We start from the raw sequence: 24,034 nt of genomic DNA, 5'->3' as shown, positions 1-24,034 counted from the left end.
GGAAATCCTGTTCTAGGGGAAGAGAAGGAAGAGATAGTGGCAGAAGAAACAGTAACCACAGAAGCAGAAGGAACAACAGTGCCTAAAGCCCTCAGGTGCAGGTAGGCTGGCAAGGATTTGAGCAATAGCAAGGAGCTTCTGGGCTCCTAGACAGGAGTGAGCAAGAAGGGGAGATGAGAATAGGAGGTGAGCAAGGGATGAGATTGTGTAGAGCTTTGTAGAGGCTTATAAAGACTTGGGCTTTCATCTCCATGAGATAGGAAGGGTTTGAACAGAGGAGCAGCCTGCCCTCATGTCCCTCTAGCAGCTAAGGAGGCTATGTGCCACAGCGGCACGCCATTGGTGGTAGCCTCAATTGTTGTGGGTTTCCTGGTGAAAGGTGACGGTGGTTAGAGCTCAGGAAGAACGTGGTGCAAGTGGTTTGATGTCATCAGATTTGGAGCATATTCTGAAGATAGAGTCAACACTAAGCGTGTAGGAGTTAGAGAAAGCAAAAAGCAAAATATAGCCATGATGTTTGGTCTGAACAACTAGAAAGAAGGTTGGCATTCACTGAGCTGGTATGATATGTGGGTTTGGGAGGCAGGGGAAGTCAAGGGTTGGTTTTTTAATGTATTAGCTTTGAGCTGCCTCTTTGGTATCCCCACAGAATACACTGGGGTAAGTGAGTGTATGTATGCATAACTGTGATCAAGGGAGAGGGCTGTATGAAGATTTAGATCCAAGTCATTAGCATATAGATTGTAAATAAAGTCCAGAGGCAGGATGTGGTCATCAAGAGAGTGATTATGGGTACTCTAGTTCCAAGGATGAAAGCCTGCCTGGAGTGGGTTCGAGAAAGTGGGAGGGAAGGAATTGGAGAAATCACTCATGTTAGGGAAGTCTTTAGAGGTGATTTTTTCCAAAGGGACTCAGAGAAATTGGTGGTAGCTGGAGGAGTTGCAGGACTATGGAGGGTGGTTGTGCTGTGGTTGGTGGTGGGAGATCTGTAGTAGATTGTTATGTAAGTGGGAATGATCTGGTAGGTAGGAGAGGTTGCTGCAGGAGATCAGATATGCAGGTGCTTCTGGTAGAGGGTCACTAATACATAGGAAAGAGCTGCTCTAGGGAACATTCACAGTTTGACCATGATAACTGGTGAGAAGAGCCAGCAAATCCGGAGATCTCTAAATAAGACATTAAATGAAATAAAGATTCTAAAGAAGGAGAAAGTTTACTTTGTAGTTGGATGGTCCTAGGACACTTTTCCTAAGGAAGGCAAGGTTTGAGCTTGGCTTCAAAGAGGTCAAGTTCATCAGGCCATAAGTTTATTTCATTTTATGTTGAGTTTTTATGTTTCAAGTTCAGTTTGACTGCCATATGCCAGGATTCCAACATGAAGGTTTTTCCATTTTTCTTGTAGCTTTTTTGATGAGAAATAAAATACTACTCATTATAACACTCAAAAGAACACCTAATAAATTATCTTTCCTCTAAGTAAACCTTTCCTTTTCCCTCCTAATTTCAGGAACAAACTCTAGCCCTTAGGAAAGAAGGGATTGGAGTTGTTTTGGATTCTGAACTGCCCCATTTGATTGGCATTGATGATGACCTCCTGAGTACTGGAATCATCTTATATCACTTGAAGGTAGAAACTACTTAAGTGGAACATAGAATTTTATGTTCAGTTTCCTCTTTAGACACCAGCAAGGTTTATTTAATACTCCACATCTGTGAACACGGCTATTATATTAGAGAATATACATCTTTGAGCCCTTTGGGAATATTTTTTTGTTCACTGGTGTTCCATGGTGTTAGAAGTTCTCATGTTCATGGAGTTCTAAAGCTACATGAAGATCCATTCACTTTGCCTTCCACTTTGCAGAATCAGTGAGAGAAAGGTAAGGAACAAAAAGGCAGACAGACCAAGGAAGGAAAACTACAACCACCTGGAACTGAGATTTGCTACATACCGTTTTTTGGGCCCTCTAGATAATTATAAAGCATGTCTCCTGCCTACGTTATTGGTCCTGGTCCCAAACAGGCTATGTGTGTCAAGAGAACAGAATCACCATGTTAGTATCAGTGGTTGGCTCTGTAACCTTGATGTAGTATCTTCTCTCTGATCCATGACTAAAAATGAGAATGGTATTGCATTTGTGCTTTGCAGCCTCCCACAGACTGTCTTTAGACATGAAGAACCCCGGGCCCCTAGAGGTGAAGCTTGGCAGAAAGGATCAGGGGCATCATCAGTGGGATTACTGGCATGGACAGATTATTGATGTATGCCCCAAATAGGAGCCATCCTGTGGTTGTGCAGTAGGCCTTAGGAGTCCTTTTCCATGGGCAGTGGGGGGCATGGGCATAGCACAGAGGCTGTGGCCTGCCAAGGATACTGCTCAGCCTGTTGGCCACCATTTTGTTTGGGTTTATATGAAAAATAGAGAAATAAACCATTTTTCCTGTTCTTACTACTAAATTTTACTTGACTTTTCTTCCTAGGAAGGTCAGACATATGTTGGTAGAGAAGATGCTTCAACAGAACAAGATATTGGTGAGAATCTTTATCAATTTCCTCTTCCTGGTGATTTTTAAAAGCTATCATCTATCTATCTATCTATCTATCTATCTATCTATCTATTTAGATTTTATTTATTTATTCATGAGAGACACAGAGAGACAGGTAGAGACATAGACAGAGGTTCCCTGCAGGGAGTCTGATTCAGGACTCTATCCCAGGGCCCCGGGATCACACACCGAGCTGAAGGCAGATGCTCGACTACTGAGCCACCCAGACATCCCTAAAAATCATATAATGAAGAATTTTCTTTTGAATGACTGACACTAAAGTGATTATAATCTAAAAACCAAACCTCTTTCTCAAATATAATGCTGAATCAGTATGTGCATTTCTATAATTTTGAACTCAATTCAAACGAATGACACAGACCAATTAATTTAGTGAATTAAGTGGAACTATGAATCTCCCCCACCCTATATACATTCCATACTCTGTCACAACTTTCAAGAGTAATTTAAATTATAGTGGGATAGTGATGGAAATATGCCAACAGACACAGATAAAGGCTATTAGACCCCTTACTGGGAAGGATATAGATCCTTAGCTGTACAGTGATGACAGAGTCGGATACACACAAGCACAGCATGCACACATATGGAGGTATGTCTTCTGTGTTTCCCGAAAATCTTTGCTGAGACACACAGATAACTGGTAATTCATCCCTGAAGCAGGGTGATGTCTTACTAGGTTTTATAAGCTTAACTTAGGGTGGTGGTGGTGGTGGTGGTGCTGCTGCTGCTGCTGCTGTATGTGTGTGTGTGTGACAAGGGGGGATTGGCAGGGGAAGACTTCTATCTTCTCAGCTGTTTTTAGAATTGCTGGCAATCATCTTGCTCTCTTGCTAAGTATAAGCTATTCATCAAGCCAAAGCTAGCATAGTTCTAATGTGTTTTAGTATTTGCTGCAAAACTGGGAAAGCTGAAAACCAGGTCCCAGAAGTCTTCAGCTTCAGCTCTTCTTGACTAGGACTAGATGTCAGGCCTCTTCTTCTGTTGTTCATTAAATTGTGTGTTTGACCTTTGGGGTTCCTGTAAATGATGATGAGTGGTAAGAACACATGTTGTCTGTGCACAGAAAAGTTCAGTAGTACAGTTCTCTGGGGAGCAATGGGAGCTATTTGATTTGTACTTCTGAGAAACTGGCCAAGAACTGTGCCTAAAATCATATAGTTTTATTTGACAGGCATTCATATCCATGCCTGGCCACTTAGCAAGCATGAATGGCTCAGGATGGTCCTACATGATTAGATACATGTTAGCCACATGCTCTGAGCAGTCATTGGAGGTCATGTGCTCTCAGATTTGGCACAGGATGGCAATGTGCCATCCCAGTATAGCATCTGAAGATTTCCTTGGGCCTCCCAAGATCCATGCCAGGCCAACTTCACCTTTAGTTTCTGCTGCTGGAATGCAGTGTCTGTAAGTGTGGAGGTTATAATAAGTCATTGACCCATGGAGCTCTTTTGTTGCTTCTGTTTTACTCTGACCTTTGGGTGGCTGGTGGGGGAAATTTATTCAGCATCTGAGTGACACAATGGTATTCAAATAAGACAAATTACTCTCAACTATTTTCTCCCTGAAGATGAGATAAATCAGCATGCGAGAATTTATTTCCTTGCACAGGTAATGTCCAGACCCTTTGAGATAACATTCAGAGATACCTTCAGAGGATATCAGTTGATGCCATGAACTCTTGAAATTCACTTTTCTCACTGAACATAAATGTTCACTTCACAATATTTACATGGAAGGGGAAGAGTATTCAATATGGAAAAACAAAGGTTGGGGATCAGTGCACTAGATAACAAAGAAATTATCTTTTTTTTAAATGTTTTTCCAACTTAGTTCTTCATGGCCTTGACTTGGAGAGTGAGCACTGCATCTTTGAAAATGTTGGGGGGACGGTGACCCTGATACCCCTGAGTGGGTCTCAGTGCTCTGTGAATGGTGTTCAGATCATGGAGGCCACACACCTAAATCAAGGTATCTGACTTTTGGTTTTCAGAGTTCTTGTATGTCACTGCTAGAGAACAAGTTGGCTAGGTAATGGGGGAACTTGTGCATCTTACAATTAATTGCTAATTAGTTATAAAAAAAAAGATGAAGACTGCTTCATTATGTTGTTCTCTGCGTTGCTGGAGGACTTTTAATTCTGATTGTCTTGTTGAACTAAACATTTATGTAGTTGTCTTAAAAGTTATTGCTGTTATAGAAATATGACTTTAAAGGTGTTTTTTTAACTTAAAAAGGCATCTTAAATGCAAAACCTTAACACAGTGCTTGCTGTTTATAACTTTATTTATTACCCTATTTATATTCTTTTTTGTGAATAGTTGTAATTATAACACACATACAAGATCCAGTATCCTGTCTTTTTTTTTCTTTTGAAATAATTTCAACTTTATAGAAAAGCTGCAAGTGTAGTACAAAGAACTTTTTAATTCCAGGAACATTTGAAAGTAAATTGCTAACATGATGCCCCACTACCCCTGAATACTTCAGTGTTTATTTCCCTTAAACAATGGCATTCTTCTATGTAATTAGAATATAAGCATCTGAATTAGGAAACTAACACCAATGCGTTCCTACCATCTCATTCTTGTATGCCCTTTGGGTTGTCATCATTTGTCCAACAACATGCACTGTGGGCCAAAGATTCGGTCTGGCATTGTATGTGGTATTTGGTTGCCACATCCCTCTTGGTTCCTTCAGTCTGGAAGGTCCCTTTGCTTTCCTCTGACCTTTAGGACTCCAAGTGCCCTGGAGCTGGGCAGGAACATCAGAGTTCAGCAGTAGCAGGTGACTAGCCCAAGCCGGTACCCAGTGATGGTTACCAAAGCAATATTTTCTGCTTTTTTGAAACTAGGGCAAGGACTCTGGCAATATGGGATGGAGAAGCTGGCTCTTGCCAGACAGCAGAGTAATAGTCACATTGAGAGACTGTCTCTGTCCTGAGCCCAGAAAGTTACTGTAATTGCATGGAAGATAAGAGGTCAGAATGTAGGGCTTTTCAGTGGTATCTCTGCCACCTGTTTGTTCACTTTTAGGACCTCAGGTGAAGGTCCTGCTGCTGTTCCTCTGGGGCAGCAAGGGTGATGCACAAGTCATGGCAAGAGGTAATACGAGTCCCCTTGTCCAGTACAGATCTCTGTATTGTCTGTATCTCTCCCAGGTCAGCTGAGGTTGACCTTGTTATGATGACTGTGTTGTTACAGGGTTTTCCAAGAGGCTTGTACTGGTTTTCAGTATCATCATTAATATATGGGCAGAACTTTGGAATTCATTTTGAAATATTTAATTGTTTAATATATCTGGGGTAGACCTAATTTAATTTTTTTCCCATATTGGTGTAGCTTTTATTATAACCTTACCCCATCCTGTATTCACCTCTGTTGAAGAAATTTACATGACTGAAAATGAACACTGACACAGCATTGGATCTATTTTGTAACTCCTACTTTGTTCCAGTGCTGCATATTTCTGCTTTTGTACCACTATCACACAATTTGAATGCTTGTCATATTATAATATGCTTTGATTTCTCTTATCTGTGTGTTTTTTTTGCTATTCATGCCTATTTTTTTCCAAAGGAGTTTTAGAATCTTTTTATTTTTCTGTTAAAGCATCCTTTCAGAAGTGAGATTTCTAATTTCATTTGATTTGTTCACATTCTAACATATATTTCTGTCTTGGGACTTCTATTTATTCCATATGTCTCTTTTATTTGAATTTTCATCAGTTTCTTTCAATGAAACTTTGAAAGTTTTTAATATGTGTTCATACTGAACTGTATTTATTCACATATACAAAATTCTGCACATAGCTGTATACTTCAAACAGAAACAGGGAGGAAAAATCTTAATTCTATAATAATCTATTTTGATAATACTGAAGATTTTTCAAGCACGTTGGGCCTTTAAGGATATCAATTTAAAACCATACAGGTTAAGTGAGGCTCAATGAATTCAGAGATCTCACTCTAATACTTCTGAGTCTTGTACATTGCTCCTCCAGGTACTCCCATATGCAGTCTGGCTTGTCTGTGGAGCCACACACAGGAAGTTAGAGAATGGGTTGTGGTTGGGATTATAATTGGGGGCCTTCTTTAGCTAAGCTGTGCTTGGATCAGAAATAACCCACAAGGGTGAATATCATCTGCTGGATCCCCCTTACTTTGTTGCCTGGTCATCCACCTGTTTTCCTCTGTGTGCTTTCCTTGCTCTCCCCATGACTATCTGGAGCTTCTGAGGCTCTTACCATTCACAGTCCTGGCTACTGAGAAGGTTGAGTGGATTATAGTGGCCACCGCTTCTGCCACTGATGGGTGAAATAGTCTCTTATGGATTCTCCTGAAAGCTAACTTTTACGTGTAATGGTGTTTCTGTCAGAAAATCAGTCTTAAGTTCCAAACAACATATTGCAAAAGGAACTTTTAGAGCACATATTGTTTAATGGAGAAACTGCCTAGAATTAATTAATTAATTAATTAATTAATTAATTATTTTAATTATTTTTTTATACTTGATTTCCTAGCTTCTGCTTCGGCATACATTGAGGCATTTAACCTGTATTTTTTTTAATTTATTTTTTTAAAAGATTTTATTTATTCATTCATGATAGACATAGAGAGAGAGACAGAGACACAGAGGGAGAAGCAGGCTCCATGCCGGGAGCCTGATGTGGCACTCGATCCCGGGACTCCAGGATCATGCCCTGGACCAAAGGCAGGCGCCAAACCGCTGAGCCACCCAGGAATCCCCAGAATTTATTATTTAAAATTAGGATTATCTTCTCTACTCTTTGCCCCTCCCCTGCCCCCTCAAAAGATTATTAATTTGTTTATTTAGTTCAGAGAATTTGCTTATTATTCCATTGGTATCTGCTTATGTAGCTATGATTATGCTTCTAACTCTCATGTGGATTGAAGCATAGTAGCTAAATAATAAACATATCTCCCTTATAGTATTATCAAGTGTTTTTTTTTTTATCAAATTTTTTCCTTAATTGAGAGTCCATTTAAAAACTATGCCTGAAAAAAAATAAAAAATAAAAAAAATAAAATAAAAATAAAAACTATGCCTGTTCAGGTTAACGATGACTGAAGTGAAATTTTTGACTTGTCCTAAGAAAGTATTAATGCTAATTGACATTTAGAGAATGGTCAGAATTCCCCCACCCCCCTCTGGGCTATCTTAATTGCTTTATTATCGTGGTGCCATGATTTTGGCTTGAGTTCCTCTGGTGGTCTGCTGTGCTACAGACATAAAATTGCTATGTTCCAAAGCCTTAAAACATCCATGCACCGAGTATAAATGTCATTAGCAAGTCTTAGGGTAATGAAATGCCAAGAGGACTTTGTGTTTCAAGGCATTACATGAAAGAAGAAAGAATACCTTTTTTTTTTTTTTTAATGTGTATACTTTAAGACTGAAAGATCCCATCAAGGAAAGAACCTGTATATTTCTTCAAAGATTAAGGATTAAACTACTCAACATTTCTTAGTTTTTTGTTTTGTTTGGGGGGGGGGAGAAAGAGAGAGAGAGAGAGAGTGTGTGTGTGTGTTTGCGCGCATGCATACCTGAGGAGGGGAGAGGCAGAGGGAGCAAGGGAGAACCTGAAGCAGACTCCACACTGAGCACAGAGCCTGATGTGGGGTTTAATCCCATAATCCTGAGATCAAGACCTGAGTCAAAATCAAAATTTGGATGTTTAACTCACTTTTAATATATGTGCTACTGAAGCAAGCATAGGATGCTTAACTCACTGAACCACTCAAGTGCCCCAACATTTCTTGATTTTTAAGGATTATTAAAGTGAGAACTAGAACATGTTTTAAAAACAAAGTATACAATGTGATGTATATAATAAAATACAAGTATACAATTTTTTTAAAAGATTTTATTTATTCATGGCAGAGAGAGAAAGAGAAAGAGAGGCAGAGGGAGAAGCAGGCTCCATGCAGGGAACCGGATGTGGGACTCTATCCCAGGTCTCCAGGATCACACCCCAGGCTGAAGGTGGCGCTAAACCGCTGAGCCACTGGGGCTTCCCCCAAGTATGCAATTTTTGGCTATGAAAATATATAATAAAAATTAAAAGATGTAAAGAGGGGAGAGAGAGAATGTCAAGCAGGCTCCACACTGAGTGGACACCGACGTGGGGCACGATCCCATGACCCTGAGATCACGACCTGAGACCCTGAGAGCTGACTCTAAATGTCAGCTTAACTGACTGAGCCACCCAAGCACCCCTATAGGATTTGATTTTTTAACAAAAAAAGCAAGACCAAAGTGAAAAAGAGAAATAATATGGACTTCTTTAAAATATAATAATAACTGGGAAACAGAATTAAGCAAAGCAGTATATTCATATTCCACAAATTACCTTGGCTTTTGCCCATGAAGCAATTTAAGTAAAGGTATCAAGAACAGAGAATGCAGATGGATGTTAGCCCAAGTCACAATGGTCTGATGGTATTAACTCTGTATTTGACTGGATTCCCGGTTTACTCTACTACCAGCACCTTCCTGTCTTTTTACTATCAGTTTCCAGTATTGTTGATATTTGGTATTTAAACATCTCTTTTCATTAGTAAATTGCTTCGTTTGGAAATGTGTTAGGCTGTCCCATTAAAAAGCACAGGCAGTAATTACTTCCTTATCTAGATCACTTAAGATACTTGTGAATGTCAACTAATAGATTTACCTACATCTAGCAGATTTTCACCATCGCTGGGAAATTTTTTTTACCTGTATCGGTTAACAGCCTTACTTCTTTCAGATTGCATAAACAGTATTTCCACTGGTAACATCACTAAAATGAAAAGCGTTTGCTAGTACTGTGAGAATTAACTATAATGACATATATAAAGCATGTTGCCATAAGCCCGGCCTATGAAGCTCTTCTCCTCTCCTCTGATGAATTCTTCTAGAAACTGTGCATGGCATATGTAGCCTTGTATCTGCCTGTGCTCTTCACCTGCCATGTTCTCTGGAGCTGGGCTTTCCTCACTCCTGTGATGGTATAGAATGATTGCCTTGAATGATTTCATAGGATAATTCCATAGTGTGATTTTTGCAGAAAGAGAGGCAATTACTAGAGAAGAAAGCATGAATTTGACCATGGTGTCAAGTCCATAGGTCTTGAGCTGTTCTGGGTGGACTTTTAGACTTTAAGTTTTTCTTCTTTGTCTTTTTCTTTACACCACATACTTGATATGAAATGGTACAAAAATCAAGTGAGTTACAATTCAAAAAGTATTTCAGCATTTTCTGTGTTATTGCTAGGACCTGTTCTCTCTTAAATTAATTATTATTATTTTTTTTAATGCAAAATGTTCTTTTAAAGCTGGTAGTTGTTAAACAAGGTAATCCGTTTTCCCATTCGTGTCAGTGGCCTCCCTTGGTCGTCTCACAGGTTCACCAGAATCATTGAATATGCATCTCTCCTTTTAGACGCGCTACAGAAACTGAATCTGGGGGCTTGACACCTAGGTGCATCTGAATGTGTCATGCTCAAGTGCCAAAATATATTTGCGTCTATTCAAGCACTCAAGAAAAAGGGAATAGGTGATTGTCTGGGGAATGGAGCTGAGGAGGCTTTGATAAATTTTCATTTGCTTTAGGGCTGCTGTGAGTTGTTCAGTGGCAAATTAAAAAAGAATTTTAGTGGAACTAGCAAGGGAAATGGATCTTCTAGCAGTTTAGCCAAGGTATGTAATGAACAAAAGAGCCCTTTTGAACATTGCAGCACATATTAATGGCTGCCCTCCCATTGAACTCACCTCTACGTGCTCATAAGCACTCATTATCATTAGATTTTTCCCTCTGACTTGAGATCTGCACATCTGACACCTGTCTCTTGCAAGTGGATGTTTCAGCAGATGCTTTTGAAAGTCAAAAGCTCTTCTTCTTCAAGACTCTGCCCAAAGCCTGTGGTTTTTAAAAGCCATGTCTCCAGATCAGCAACATCAGCAGTGCCTAGGAGCATTTTGAAATGCCCCTTGTTAGATCTCCCGAGTCAAAGAATGTAGGAATGGGGCCAAGCACTTTAGTTTTTCATGAGTTGTGCCAGTGATGCTGATGAACATCTAATGTGACACCAGCTGACCCTTCTAATCACACACAGAAGATGATTTTTTGGTGCCCAGGTGTTGGTGTACGTGACAACCAAATGTCAGTCTCTTTAACTTCTTTCTTCTCCTTCGATTCATCTTCTCTTGTTAGAGTCATCACGTCTCTTTTTCATAATGTCCCTGTTCCTTTTTAAATGTCACTTTCAGCTCCACATCCCATAGAGTGACTTGACAACATGCCTTGCTGTGGATTTCTTGGCATTTGCCCATTTTGGATCTTGGATCTTTGGAGTTTCTTGAATCTGTAGGTTTTTTTTTTTTTAATTTTTTATTTATTTATGATAGTCACAGAGAGAGAGAGAGAGGCAGAGACACAGGCGGAGGGAGAAGCAGGCTCCATGCACCGGGAGCCCGATGTGGGATTCGATCCTGGGTCTCCAGGATCGCGCCCTGGGCCAAAGGCAGGCGCCAAACCGCTGCGCCACCCAGGGATCCCTTGAATCTGTAGGTTTATATCTTTCCCCAGATTTAGGAATTTTTCAGCCATTATTTGTTTAAATATTTATTTTCTGCTCTATGTTCTTCATTCTCTTGTCTGGGGTTCCAGTTACATGACTGTTAAGTATTTTAGTGTTGTTCCATAGGTCCCTGAGACTCTGTTTACTTCTTTTTGCCCTTTGATAAACTTTTTTCATTTTGCTTTTCAGATTGAATAGTTTCAAATTGGTCTGTCTTCAAGTTCATGGACTCTTTCTCTGTCCTCTCTGCCCTTCTCTTGAACCCATCCAGTGTTTTTTTTTTTTTTTATTTTGGTTATTGTATTTTTTAGTTGTAATATTCAATTATACTTCATATCCTTTACTTCTTTGTTGTAACATTTTAACTTTCAAAATTACTCTCCTATGTTTGAATATTTTTATAACAGCTGATTTAAAATGTTCATCAAATACATCTAACATCTTTCTGATCTCCACTAACATCTGTTGGTTGTTTTCTGCCACACACATTGAGATTTTCCTAGTTCTTTGTATGCTAAGTAATACTAGATTGCATCCTGGGCATTTTTGATATTTTGTTGTGAGACTAAGAGTCCTATTTAAATCCATTGGGAAACATTGATTTTGTTTTGTTTTGTTTTGTTTTAGTGGGCAGTGGACCTGGTTAGATTCAGACTGTAAATTAGAATTAGTCTCCATGGGTTGTGGTTCTAGCTTCAGTGCCAATTCAATTTTCAAATCCTTTGTGATGCTGTCCTGGTCTCCCCCGTGTGTGTGCTACCCAAGGGTCAGTCTGGGACCTGAGCAGTGGTCTGTATCTTAGGTCAGTTCTTAATTTTTTTTTTTTTTTTTTTTTTTAGTTCTTAAAGTCTTTGTGTGCTTTTGAGGGTCAGATCTAAGTGGCCCAGAAGTTCATAAACAGTTGTGAGGTTTATTTCCTGAACATTACTTCTCTGTCAACACTGAAGAATCTTTCCTTTTCTGTCATCTAGCTAGAAATCTGGAGCTGTATACTCTTTCATGTTCTTCCTGCTGTTGTGCACAACTTTGGGGCCAGGAAGTGAAAGGGCAGAGAGAGGAAGAAGCAACAAGAGTGTGTCCCACCCTCTGATTGGAGAGAGATTTTCCAATTCCTCATAAGTTTAGGCATCTGGAGCTGTTGTCTGTGTTGCTGCCAGGGGACCCTTTTACTCCTCCTTGAACCTGAACTAGAGGGCTCCTCCAAGAGTTCTCTCATTTGCACTGATGTTAGCTTTTGGATTTTTTTCTCAATTAAGCCAGGGAACACTGGAGAGGGCAAATGGTAAATTCCTCATCTGCCCCTGTTATTTTTAGCTTGCCTTCTACTGTTTACTTTTCCGGCCCTCAAATAACAGCTTTCTGCATCCTGTTCACACAATTGCAGCATTCAGTGGGATAGACAGGTGGGATGTGCTTATTCCATCTTGTGAAGAACGAAAATGCCTCCTGTAGGGTGGCTGTAGATTGCCAAAAAAGGAGAAATTTACCCAAAGTTGAACTCTGAAGCAAATGATGTATCTATCATAGCACATGGTGAAGAAGTGATGTGCATGTTTTTGACCTAAGTGCACAGTGAAGAAATGTCTGAAGCCTGGAAAGTGGGTGAGGTGGAGGACAGGAGCAGTGGGGGACTAGGGCTGCTGGGTCATGGCAAGTTTGTAGGGCAGGGAAATTGTAGACTGGATGGCGCTCACCATTTGGTAGATGCATAATGTGGTCGCTGAGGGGAAGGACAGTGCAGTGTTTTTATAGCCCAAGAGGGCTTGGTGAGGAGTGGTAACAGAAGTGTGCTAATGGAGGTAAGAGACCATTGTTGATTAGAGAGAAGGGAATCATTTTGGAAGCACTATTTTGGAAGGAATAATAAAATATTGACAGCTTGGAGTGTGTAGGAGGCTAGAACTGAATATTTGAGCTTATTACTAACAGAATAAGTAGTATTGTTGGTAACAAAGAATATGAAGTAAAGAAAGTTACTAATAGCTTGACTAGTTAGCATGACGCCTTCCATCCAGTACCTTAGAACTTGTCATTCTATTGTCTCCTGTCTGGAATCACCCTCTAATTATTTCATATACTTCTGCATTTTCCTATGGAAGGATGAAACTTGTTCTGTATCCTTTTTTGGTATCTCACCTGAGGCTTTCAGAAGAAAAAAATCCGTTCCCACTTCCTCTACGCTGCCCACCCCCACACACACCTAAACATTTATTTGGGTATGGGACTAGAGCCTTTTGAAATTTTACACAGCTCTGCATTCAGCACGTGCACACAGTTGGGCAAATAATTCTTGATGGATTATTTGGCTGGAAACCTCAATAATGAAGATTGAAAATCGATTTACTTTCTTTTCCAGAGTCTCAGAATCTAGGTTTGCAATTTTTACTTTATCAAGAGTCAACAAGAGTTTAAGTGATTTATCTAAAGCAGGAAATTGTAAATCTGTATTTGAATTATAAATGTTGAAATGAGAGGGCCGAGCCTATGTGGCTTTTTGGTAAGGTGTCGTATATATTGATAGCTGTCACTAATACTAGCAGAGGACCCGATGGCGTGCTTTGACACTGACATCTGCTACCCTTGATGCTGAGTGCCTGTCACTCATCCAAGCCAGCTGTGAACCCCAAGCCATGTGTCCCTTTTGAATTCATTAGTATTCATATGAAATTTTCTTACCACAAGCACCATGTCAGATCTTAATCTTTCCTGTCTCACTGCCTGAAGCCATTCTGAGATAGAGAAAAATTACTATAATTCAGGTGTCTGAAATAATAAAGTCAGGGTCACAGAAGTCCAAGGCCTTTGAACATATCACTTAATGTATTCTCAAGTACTGGCATGTATTAGTGGGAATTAGTCTTTCTCTTTATCAGGTCCCCCAGATAGTGCCATCATCATAACTTATTTTAATATAAATATTTTGCAGATGTTTTAAATCAGAAGGAAAATTATCCCACAAAAGCATGCTTTAAGAACTTCACCCCATCCTACATCTCAGTACCATTCTAGAAAATTATGTTCCCTGGCAGAGCTTTGCTTTTCTGGTGCTTATATCCAAAATGAAAACCACTCTCACTGGGCATGCTTTAGCAGTGTGTTATAGCCTGTTTGTGTATATAGTGAGGTGGGGGTGGGACTTTCTAAAGTAATTAAATTCAGAATTTGAAGCCTGAAGCAGAATCTCACAAGGCCCCTTCTTTTTCAGTCTTTAAATGCCTATCACATTGGCGTGGTCACATTGGACCATTCACTTTTGGGAATACAGTTTTCTCACATGTTTGTATTAATTATAACCCAGAATTAAATGATTTGTACATCATCACCTCAGAAATATTCATATGACAACATTTAATAGGGAAAAAAAGCTGATTTATCTGTGTAGTATCTGTGGTTTATCTGTGCAGATTTGCTAATTCTCACATAAAATTTGAGGAGGGTAATTAGTGATATTACTGATTATTGTCACTATACTCCTTAGAAATCTCTAGAATTGTTTACAAGTTTAATTTCATTTTCATTATATCTGAAATACTAGAACAAAATCCTCTGTGAAATCAGCATTCAGTGGTTTTATTCAGAGGTTTAAATGAAGCTTTTTTAAGTTATTGTTAACAAGTGCCTCTATGTCCCCTTTTATAATGTTTCCTTTCCATTGCCTTTAAAGACTGTCTGGAATTTGTCTACTTCGTGGTATTTTTTGTTAAAGATTTTATTTATTTATCTATGAAAGACACACACACACAGAGAGAGAGAGAGAGAGAGAGAAAGAGAGAGAGGCAGAGACACAGGCAGAGGGAGGAGCAGGCTCCATGCAAGGAACCCGATGTGTGACTCGATCCCGGGACTCCAGGATCATGCCCTGGGCCGAAGGCAGGTGCTAAACCACTGAGCCACCCAGGGATTCCCTACCTCATGGTATTAAATGGGCTCTGAAGTAATCTCAAAGAAGCCATCATATATTTCATGGAGGCTTAAATATGCTCTAAAAATTACAAACTAAGTGCATGAGAAAAGTGCATCTGTGATTAATCATGTTAACCTCAGATCAAGGAATAGTCCATATAGTTAAAGAGAATTTAAGAGCTGGAAGGAACCTTAGAAAGTATCCAGTGTGATGACTAGATAAGGAAAGGGAATTCTGGAGAGGTTAAATTTTTCTCACTCTAGGCCACATCAAGAGTTTGCAGGCAGGGCAGATGCTCTGGGTCTCATCTTTACACACAGATGTTAGGTAGATATGTATACTTACAAATGTGTGTATGTGTGTGTGTGTGTGTGTGTGTGTGTGTATACACACACACACCGAGACATATATATTTATATTTATATTTTTATATATACATTTATTTATTTGAGAGTAAGTAGGTCAGTAGGTAGGTTGGTAGGTAGACCAATAGATTAATAGATGTCCTAGGTTTTTCTTCTAGAGCTTTATATTTCCACCTGCCAAAGGCTTCTCAGATTGATTATGCATAAAAACAAATTCACGATTTCTCTCCCAACCCGGATGTTGGTCCTTTCTCAGTGTTCTCAATCTGTATGAACAGTTCCCGATTCAACTAGCAGAAGCATCTCCTTCACCTCCCTTGTCCCCATATCTAGCCTATTGTGGAGTCCTATTGATCCTGTCTCCTAAATATTTTCCTGATGTGTGTTTCCCCCTTGTCTACTCCCCTTTGCCCTTAATGCTGAATCAGCCGTCATCTTTGACCTGGACCCTTGTAGTAGCCTCCTACCTTGTTTATCTGCATCAACTCTTGCCCTTTTTGGTTCCTTCTTTAAATAGTCGAGGGAAGCCCTGGTGGCTCAGTGGTTTAGTGCCACCTTCAGCCCAGGGCGTGATCCTGGAGATCTGGGATCGAGTCCCACGTCGGGCTCCCTGCATGGAGCCTGCTGCTCCCTCTGCCTGTATCTCTGCCTCTCTCTCTCTCTGTGTGTTTCTCATGAATTAATAAATAAATAAAATCTTAAAAAAAAACAGTTGAAAGAATGACCTTTCTGAAACTCATCTAATCATATAACGCTGCTGCACAAAGCCCTTTACTCTCTTCCTCTGCATCCACGTGAAATAAAAGTTGCTTTACTGTATCTTGAAAGATTCTATGTGGTATGTTCCCTTCCCTCCCTCAAGCTTCATGACTGTTCTTCCCTGTTTCCTCTGATGTAGGCATTTAACTGTCTTCTAGGCACTCAGCATCATCACCTCCTTCATCATCTTTTCCTGCCAGAGGACCTTTATTTTATTTTATTTTTTTTCATATTATTTTTTTTTAATTAATTTTTATTGGTGTTCAATTTACCAACATACAGAAAAACACCCAGTGCTCATCCCGTCAAGTGTCCACCTCAGTGCCCATCACCCATTCCCCTCCAACACCCGCCCTCCTCCCCTTCCACCACCCCTAGTTCATTTCCCCGAGTTAGGAGTCTTTATGTTCTGTCTCCCTTCCTGATATTTCCCAACATTTCTTTTCCCTTCCTTTATATTCCCTTTCACTATTATTCATATTCCCCAAATGAATGAGAACATAAACTGTTTTTCCTTCTCCGATTGACTTATTTCACTCAGCATAATACCCTTCAGTTCCATCCACGTTGAAGCAAATGGTGGGTATTTGTCGTTTCTAATTGCTGAGTAATATTCCATTGTATACATAAACCACATCTTCTTTATCCATTCATCTTTCGATGGACACCGAGGCTCCTTCCACAGTTTGGCTATTGTGGCCATTGCTGATAGAAACATCGGGGTGCAGGTGTCCCGACGTTTCATTGCATCTGAATCTTTGGGGTAAATCCCCAACAGTGCAATTGCTGGGTCGTAGGGCAGGTCTATTTTTAACTCTTTGAGGAACCTCCACACAGATTTCCAGAGTGGCTGCACCAGTTCACATTCCCACCAACAGTGTAAGAGGGTTCCCTTTTCTCCGCATCCTCTCCAACATTTGTTGTTTCTTGCCTTGGTAATTTTCCCCATTCTCACTGGTGTGAGGTGGTATCTCATTGTGGTTTTGATTTGTATTTCCCTGATGGCAAGTGATGCAGAGCATTTTCTCATGTGCTTGTTGGCCATGTCCATGTCTTCCTCTGTGAGATTTCTCTTCATGTCTTTTGCCCATTTCATGATTGGATTGTTTGTTTCTTTGGTGTTGAGTTTAATAAGTTCTTTATAGATTTTGGAAACTAGCCCTTTATCTGATATGTCATTTGCAAATATCTTCTCCCATTCTGTAGGTTGTCTTTTAGTTTTGTTGACTGTATCCTTTGCTGTGCAAAAGCTTCTTATCTTGATGAAGTCCCAATAGTTCATTTTTGCTTTTGTTTCTTTTGCCTTTGTGGATGTATCTTGGAAGAAGTTACTGTGGCCAAGTTCAAAAAGGGTGTTGCCTGTGTTCTCCTCTAGGATTTTGATGGAATCTTGTCTCACATTTAGATCTCTCATCCATTTTGAGTTTATCTTTGTGTATGGTGAAAGAGAGTGGTCCAGTTTCATTCTTCTGCATGTGGATGTCCAATTTTCCCAGCACCATTTATTGAAGAGACTGTCTTTCTTCCAGTGGATAGTCTTTCCTCCTTTATCAAATATTAGATGACCGTACATTTCAGGGTCCACTTCTGGGTTCTCTATTCTGTTCCATTGATCTATGTGTCTGTTTTTGTGCCAGTACCACACTGTCTTGATGACCACAGCTTTGTAGTACAACCTGAAATCTGGCATTGTGATGCCCCCAGCTATGGTTTTCTTTTTTAAAATTCCCCTGGCTATTCGGGGTCTTTTCTGATTCCACACAAATCTTAAAATAATTTGTTCTAACTCTCTGAAGAAAGTCCATGGTATTTTGATAGGGATTGCATTAAACGTGTAAATTGCCCTGGGTAACATTGACATTTTTACAATATTAATTCTGCCAATCCATGAGCATGGAATATTTTTCCATCTCTTTGTGTCTTCCTCAATTTCTTTCAGAAGTGTTCTATAGTTTTTAGGGTATAGATCTTTTACCTCTTTGGTTAGGTTTATTCCTAGGTATCTTATGCTTTTGGGTGCAATTGTAAATGGGATTGACTCCTTAATTTCTCTTTCTTCAGTCTCATTGTTAGTGTATAGAAATGCCATTGATTTCTGGGCATTGATTTTGTATCCTGCCACGCTACCAAATTGCTGTATGAGTTCTAGCAATCTTGGGGTGGAGGCTTTTGGGTTTTCTATGTAGAGTATCATGTCATCGGCGAAGAGGGAGAGTTTGACTTCTTCTTTGCCAATTTGAATGCCTTTAATGTCTTTTTGTTGTCTGATTGCTGAGGCGAGGACTTCCAGAACTATGTTGAACAGCAGTGGTGAGAGTGGACATCCCTGTCTTGTTCCTGATCTTAGGGGAAAGGCTCCCAGTGCTTCCCCATTGAGAATGATATTTGCTGTGGGCTTTTCGTAAATGGCCTTTAAGATGTCGAGGAAAGTTCCCTCTATCCCAACACTCTGAAGGGTTTTGATCAGGAATGGATGCTGTATTTTGTCAAATGCTTTCTCTGCATCTAATGAGAGTATCATATGGTTCTTGGTTTTTCTCTTGCTGATATGATGAATCACATTGATGGTTTTACGAGTGTTGAACCAGCCTTGTGTCCCAGGGATAAATCCTACTTGGTCATGGTGAATAATTTTCTTAATGTGTTGTTGGATCCTATTGGCTAGTATCTTGTTGAGAATTTTTGCATCCATGTTCATCAGGGATATTGGTCTGTAATTCTCCTTTTTGGTGGGGTCTTTGTCTGGTTTCGGAATTAAGGTGATGCTGGCCTCATAGAACGAATTTGGAAGTACTCCATCTCTTTCTATCTTTCCAAACAGCTTTAGTAGAATAGGTATGATTTCTTCTTTAAACGTTTGATAGAATTCCCCTGGGAAGCCATCTGGCCCTGGACTCTTGTGTCTTGGGAGGTTTTTGATGACTGCTTCAATTTCCTCCCTGGTTATTGGCCTGTTCAGGTTTTCTATTTCTTCCTGCTCCAGTTTTGGTAGTTTGTGGCTTTCCAGGAATGCGTCCATTTCTTCTAGATTTCCTAATTTATTGGCGTACAGCTGTTCATAATATGTTTTTAAAATCGTTTGTATTTCCTTGGTGTTGGTAGTGATCTCTCCTTTCTCATTCATGATTTTATTAATTTGAGTCTTCTCTCTCTTCTTTTTAATAAGGTTGGCTAATGGTTTATCTATCTTATTAATTCTTTCAAAGAACCAACTCCTGGTTCTGTTGATCTGTTCCACAGTTCTTTTGGTCTCGATATCATTGAGTTCTGCTCGAATTTTAATTAACTGTCTTCTTCTGCTGGGGGTGGGGTCTATTTGTTGCTTTTTCTCTAGTTCCTTTATGTGTAAGGTGAGCTTTTGAATTTGAGATCTTTCCAGTTTTTGAATGGATGCTTGTATTGCGATGTATTTCCCCCTCAGGACTGCTTTTGCTGCATCCCAAAGATTTTGAACAGTTGTATCTTCATTCTCATTAGTTTCCATGAATCTTTTTAATTCTTCCTTAATTTCCTGGTTGACCTTTTCATCTTTTAGCAGGATGGTCCTTAACCTCCACATGTTTGTGGTCCTTCCATACTTCTTGTTGTGATTAAGTTCTAATTTCAAGGCATTATGGTCTGAGAATATACAGGGGACTATCCCGATCTTTTGGTATCGGTTCAGACCCGATTTGTGACCCAGTATGTGGTCTATTCTGGAGAAAGTTCCATGTGCACTTGAGAAGAATGTGTATTCAGTTGAGTTTGGATGTAAAGTTCTGTAGATATCTGTGAAATCCATCTGGTCCAGTGTATCATTTAAAGCTCTCGTTTCTTTGGAGATGTTGTGCTTAGAAGACCTATCCAGGGTAGAAAGAGCTAGATTGAAGTCACCAAGTATAAGTGTATTATTATCAAGGTATTTCTTGAGTTTGGTTATTAATTGGTTTAAATATTTGGCAGCTCCCACATTCGGGGCATATATATTGAGGATTGTTAAGTCCTCTTGTTGGATAGATCCTTTGAGTATGAGATAGTGTCCCTCTTCATCTCTCACTATAGTCTTTGGGGTAAATTTTAATTTATCTGATATAAGGATGGCAACCCCTGCTTTCTTTTGAGGACCATTTGAATGGTAAATGGTTCTCCAACCTTTTATTTTCAGGTTGTAGGTGTCCTTCTGTCTAAAATGAGTCTCTTGTAGACAGCAAATAGATGGGTCCTGCTTTTTTATCCAGTCTGAAACCCTGCGCCTTTTGATGGGGTCATTTAGCCCGTTCACGTTCAGAGTTACTATTGATAGATATGAGTTTAGTGTCATCATATCTATTCAGTCCTTGTTTTTGTGGATTGTTCCACTGAACTTCTTCTTAAAGGGGAGTTTTAAGAGTCCCCCTTAAAATTTCTTGCAGAGCTGGTTTGGAGGTTACATATTCTTTCAGTTCCTGCCTGTCTTGGAAGCTCTTTATCTCTCCTTCCATTTTGAATGAAAGCCTTGCTGGATAAAGTATTCTTGGTTGCATGTTCTTTTCATTTAGGACCCTGAATATATCCTGCCAGCCCTTTCTGGCCTGCCAGGTCTCTGTGGAGAGGTCTGCTGTTACCCTAATATTCCTCCCCATAAAAGTCAGGGACTTTTTTTCTCTTGCTGCTTTAAGGATCTTCTCCTTATCTTTGGAATTTGCAAGCTTCACTATTAAATGTCGAGGTGTTGAACGGTTTTTGTTGATTTTAGGGGGGGGATCTCTCTATTTCCTGGATCTGAATGCCTGTTTCCCTTCCCAGATTCGGAAAGTTTTCAGCTAGGATTTGTTCAAATACATATTCTGGCCCTCTGGCCCTTTCGGCGCCCTCAGGAACCCCAATTAAACGTAGGTTTTTCTTCCTCAGGCTGTCATTTATTTCCCTTAATCTATCCTCATGATCTTTTAATTGCTTGTCTCTTTTTTCCTCAGTTTCCCTCTTTGCCATCAACTTGTCTTCTATGTCACTCACTTGTTCTTCCACCTCGTCAAGCCTCGTCGTTAGGACTTCTAGCTTGGATTGCATCTCATTTAATTGATTTTTAATTTCTGCCTGATTGGATCTAAATTCTGCAGTCATGAAGTCTCTTGAGTCCTTAATGGTTTTTTCTAGAGCCACCAGTAGCTGTATAATAGTGCTTCTGAATTGGCTTTCTGACATTGAATTGTAATCCATATTTTGTAACTCTGTGGGAGAGTGGGCTGTTTCTGATTCTTTTTTTTGAGGTGAGGTTTTCCTTCTAGTCATTTTGCTCAGTGCAGAGTGGCCAAAAACAAGTTGTACTGGGAAAAGGAGAAAAAGAGAGAGAAGGAAAGAAAAGAGAAAAAGAAAAAAGAGAAAGAAGAAAAAAAAAGGAGAAAAAGAGAAGAAAAAGAAAGAAAGGAAAAAAAAGGGGGTGGGGTGGGGTGGGGGAAGCAATCAGAAATCAAGAAGAGAGAAAGAGAAAAAAAAAAGCACAAAACAAAACAAAACAAAACCAAAAACAAACAAACCAAAAAACAAAAACAAAAATAAAAACAAAAAACACGGGGGAGTATCTTCCGATTCTGTGTTCTTTAAGTCCCTTGACTTCCCTTGGAACTTGTCCCTCTAGCTGGTCTTCTGGGGGAGGGGCCTGCTGTGCTGATTCTCAGGTGTTAGCACTTGGGGGAGCTGCTCTGCCCCTGCCTGGTGCAGGGCTCAGTGGGGGTTGTTCACCCCGTGAGGCCCCGGGAGGAAGCCACAGTGGCGGGGGCAGCTCTGGGACCCTGAAGTCAGCCCCCGCAGTAGCTCCGGGGCTCTCCGTCTGCAGGGCCTGGGGGCTCCGGAGCGGGGCCGCTGATCTGCTAAGCTCGGGGGCAGGAGCGTCCTCGCTGTCCTGGGCCCTCCCGGCCTCTGCCTGTCCCGGGGGAGGCCGGAACCTGGGCTGTGTCCCGGCGCCCTGTGCTCCGGGGCCTGCGCTGTTGGATTCGCGCTCCCGCCCCGCAGCCCCCTCCGCGGAGCCGCCGCCCGAGCCCCTCCGAGCTGTTCCCGGAGCCGCGCCGCCCCCTCCGCGGAGCTTCTTCCTCAGCCTGAGCCGCCGCCGCCGCCGAGCTGCTCCCGGAGCCGCGCAGCCCCCTCCGCGGAGCCGCCGCCCGAGCCCCTCCGAGCTGTTCCCGGAGCCGCGCCGCCCCCTCCGCGGAGCTTCTTCCTCCGCCCGAGCCCCTCCGAGCTGCTCCGGGGCCCGCCGAGCGCTGCAGCCTTTAGGGAGCTCGGCGCACTCTCCGGGGCTCAGTTCCTCTGTTACTGTCCCAGGGAGCCCGAGGGCGTCCCCGCCTTTCTGGGGATCCTGCTCCAATTCCCCGGGAGGCCTTTCCCCCGGGAAGGTCGGTGCAGCTCCTGCTCCTCCGGGACGGGGCTCTCCTGTCCTGGGGACACTCGCCCCGGCCTCAGCCCGGCTCCTCGCGGGGCCCCTCCCCCTTGGAGGCCTTTTGTGTCTTTATTTCTTTTTCCCCGTCTTCCTACCTTGATAGAAGCGCGAACTCTTCTCACTGCAGCGTTCCAGCTGGTCTCTCTTTAAATCTCAGGCCGAATTCGTAGATTTTCAGGATGATTGGATGGTTTTCTAGGTAATTTGTTGAGGACAGGTAACTTGGAGACCCTACTCTGCCGCCAGCTTGCCCCTCCCTCCAGAGGACCTTTACATATGGCACTCCCTCACTCGCCCTGCTTCGCCCTCAGAGCTTGTCTCAGGCACCACTTCCAGCCTCCTTCAGGGCCTCTGTCCCTAACCTTCCCTATAATCAGTCCTCTTCTTAGGTCCTCAGAGGATCTCTCCTTCAGTTGTAGCTTTGCGTCTCATTGTGGAGTCTGTTAATTATTCATCTCTCCCGCCTACTTGTTTATAAGCTCCATGAGGGCAAGGCATATGTCTGACTCATTCAGATCTGTATCTCTGTGCTTATCATAGTGATTCACCTGCTGTCAGTGTTCACAAAGTACTCGTTGAATGCAGGAAGAAACTAACAGCAGCCTAATGTAAAAACGAAGCAGATTTTTTTAAGTCATTAGGTTTGTTGAGTAAAGGAATGTAATGAAATAGAAACCAGCCTTGGGATCCCTGGGTGGCACAGCGGTTTGGTGCCTGCCTTTGGCCCAGGGCGCGATCCTGGAGACCCGGGATCGAATCCCACGTCGGGCTCCCGGTGCATGGAGCCTGCTTCTCCCTCTGCCTGTGTCTCTGCCTCTCTCTCTCTCTCTGTGTGTGACTATCATAAAAAAAAAAAAAAAAATTAAAAAAAAAATAGAAACCAGCCTTAACGGAGCCTCTTTTTATGTGACAGGCAGTTTATGCACATTATTTAGATGGAAACAGGGAATGGTCATGAGTAGTTTTTTTTTTTTTAATAATTCTTACAGGGATTTTAATGTATATTTCATGCAAATACATGGGTGGCAAGATTATTTTCAGTGATTTAATATGATATGAAATATGTCTCTGAAATACCATTCTATTTTTCCATTAACATATTTTAGCAATTTTCAACCTGCATGGCTGGGCATTTGATTAACAGAAAAAAAATTGGATTAAATTTAATTAACACATTGAATATGATTGCCTTATTAATCTCTAATTTCAATTTGAGAGCATTAAATATACATATATCCTAGGTATGGCTGCCTAACTTTTGACTTCTCAGTATGGCATACAGTTCTGAGTCCTGGTCATAAAAGGCATGGAAAACACCTTTCTTAATTACGATTATGGTGCCTTTCCATAATTGGAAAATATACGAATGCAATCTTGTGTGAGGGGGATACGTAGATTGTAGATTAGTTAATATCCACTGCTATCCCTCTTAAGTCTCCTAAAACTGTGTTCTTCTTTCCATAT

General features: G+C 41.0%; 1 protein-coding gene across 35 annotated transcripts in view; it reads left to right on the top strand.

The window, feature by feature from the left end:
• Positions 1-24,034, top strand: part of LOC112922739 (kinesin-like protein KIF16B) — a 314,279-nt gene that overhangs the window by 148,866 nt on the left and 141,379 nt on the right. For all 35 annotated transcript variants that reach the window (XM_072736435.1, XM_072736422.1, XM_072736421.1 and 32 more), the window contains 3 exons: positions 1,508-1,627; positions 2,482-2,533; positions 4,405-4,542. In XM_072736435.1, the coding sequence (XP_072592536.1) occupies positions 1,508-1,627; positions 2,482-2,533; positions 4,405-4,542 (310 nt within the window). The remainder of the gene's footprint in view (positions 1-1,507; positions 1,628-2,481; positions 2,534-4,404; positions 4,543-24,034) is intronic.

The sequence above is a fragment of the Vulpes vulpes genome, chromosome 14 (assembly GCF_048418805.1).
Source record: "Vulpes vulpes isolate BD-2025 chromosome 14, VulVul3, whole genome shotgun sequence".
Lineage (NCBI taxonomy): Eukaryota > Metazoa > Chordata > Mammalia > Carnivora > Canidae > Vulpes > Vulpes vulpes.
The sequence above is the reverse complement of the archived record's forward strand: the minus strand, read 5'-3'. Positions and strand labels throughout refer to the sequence as shown.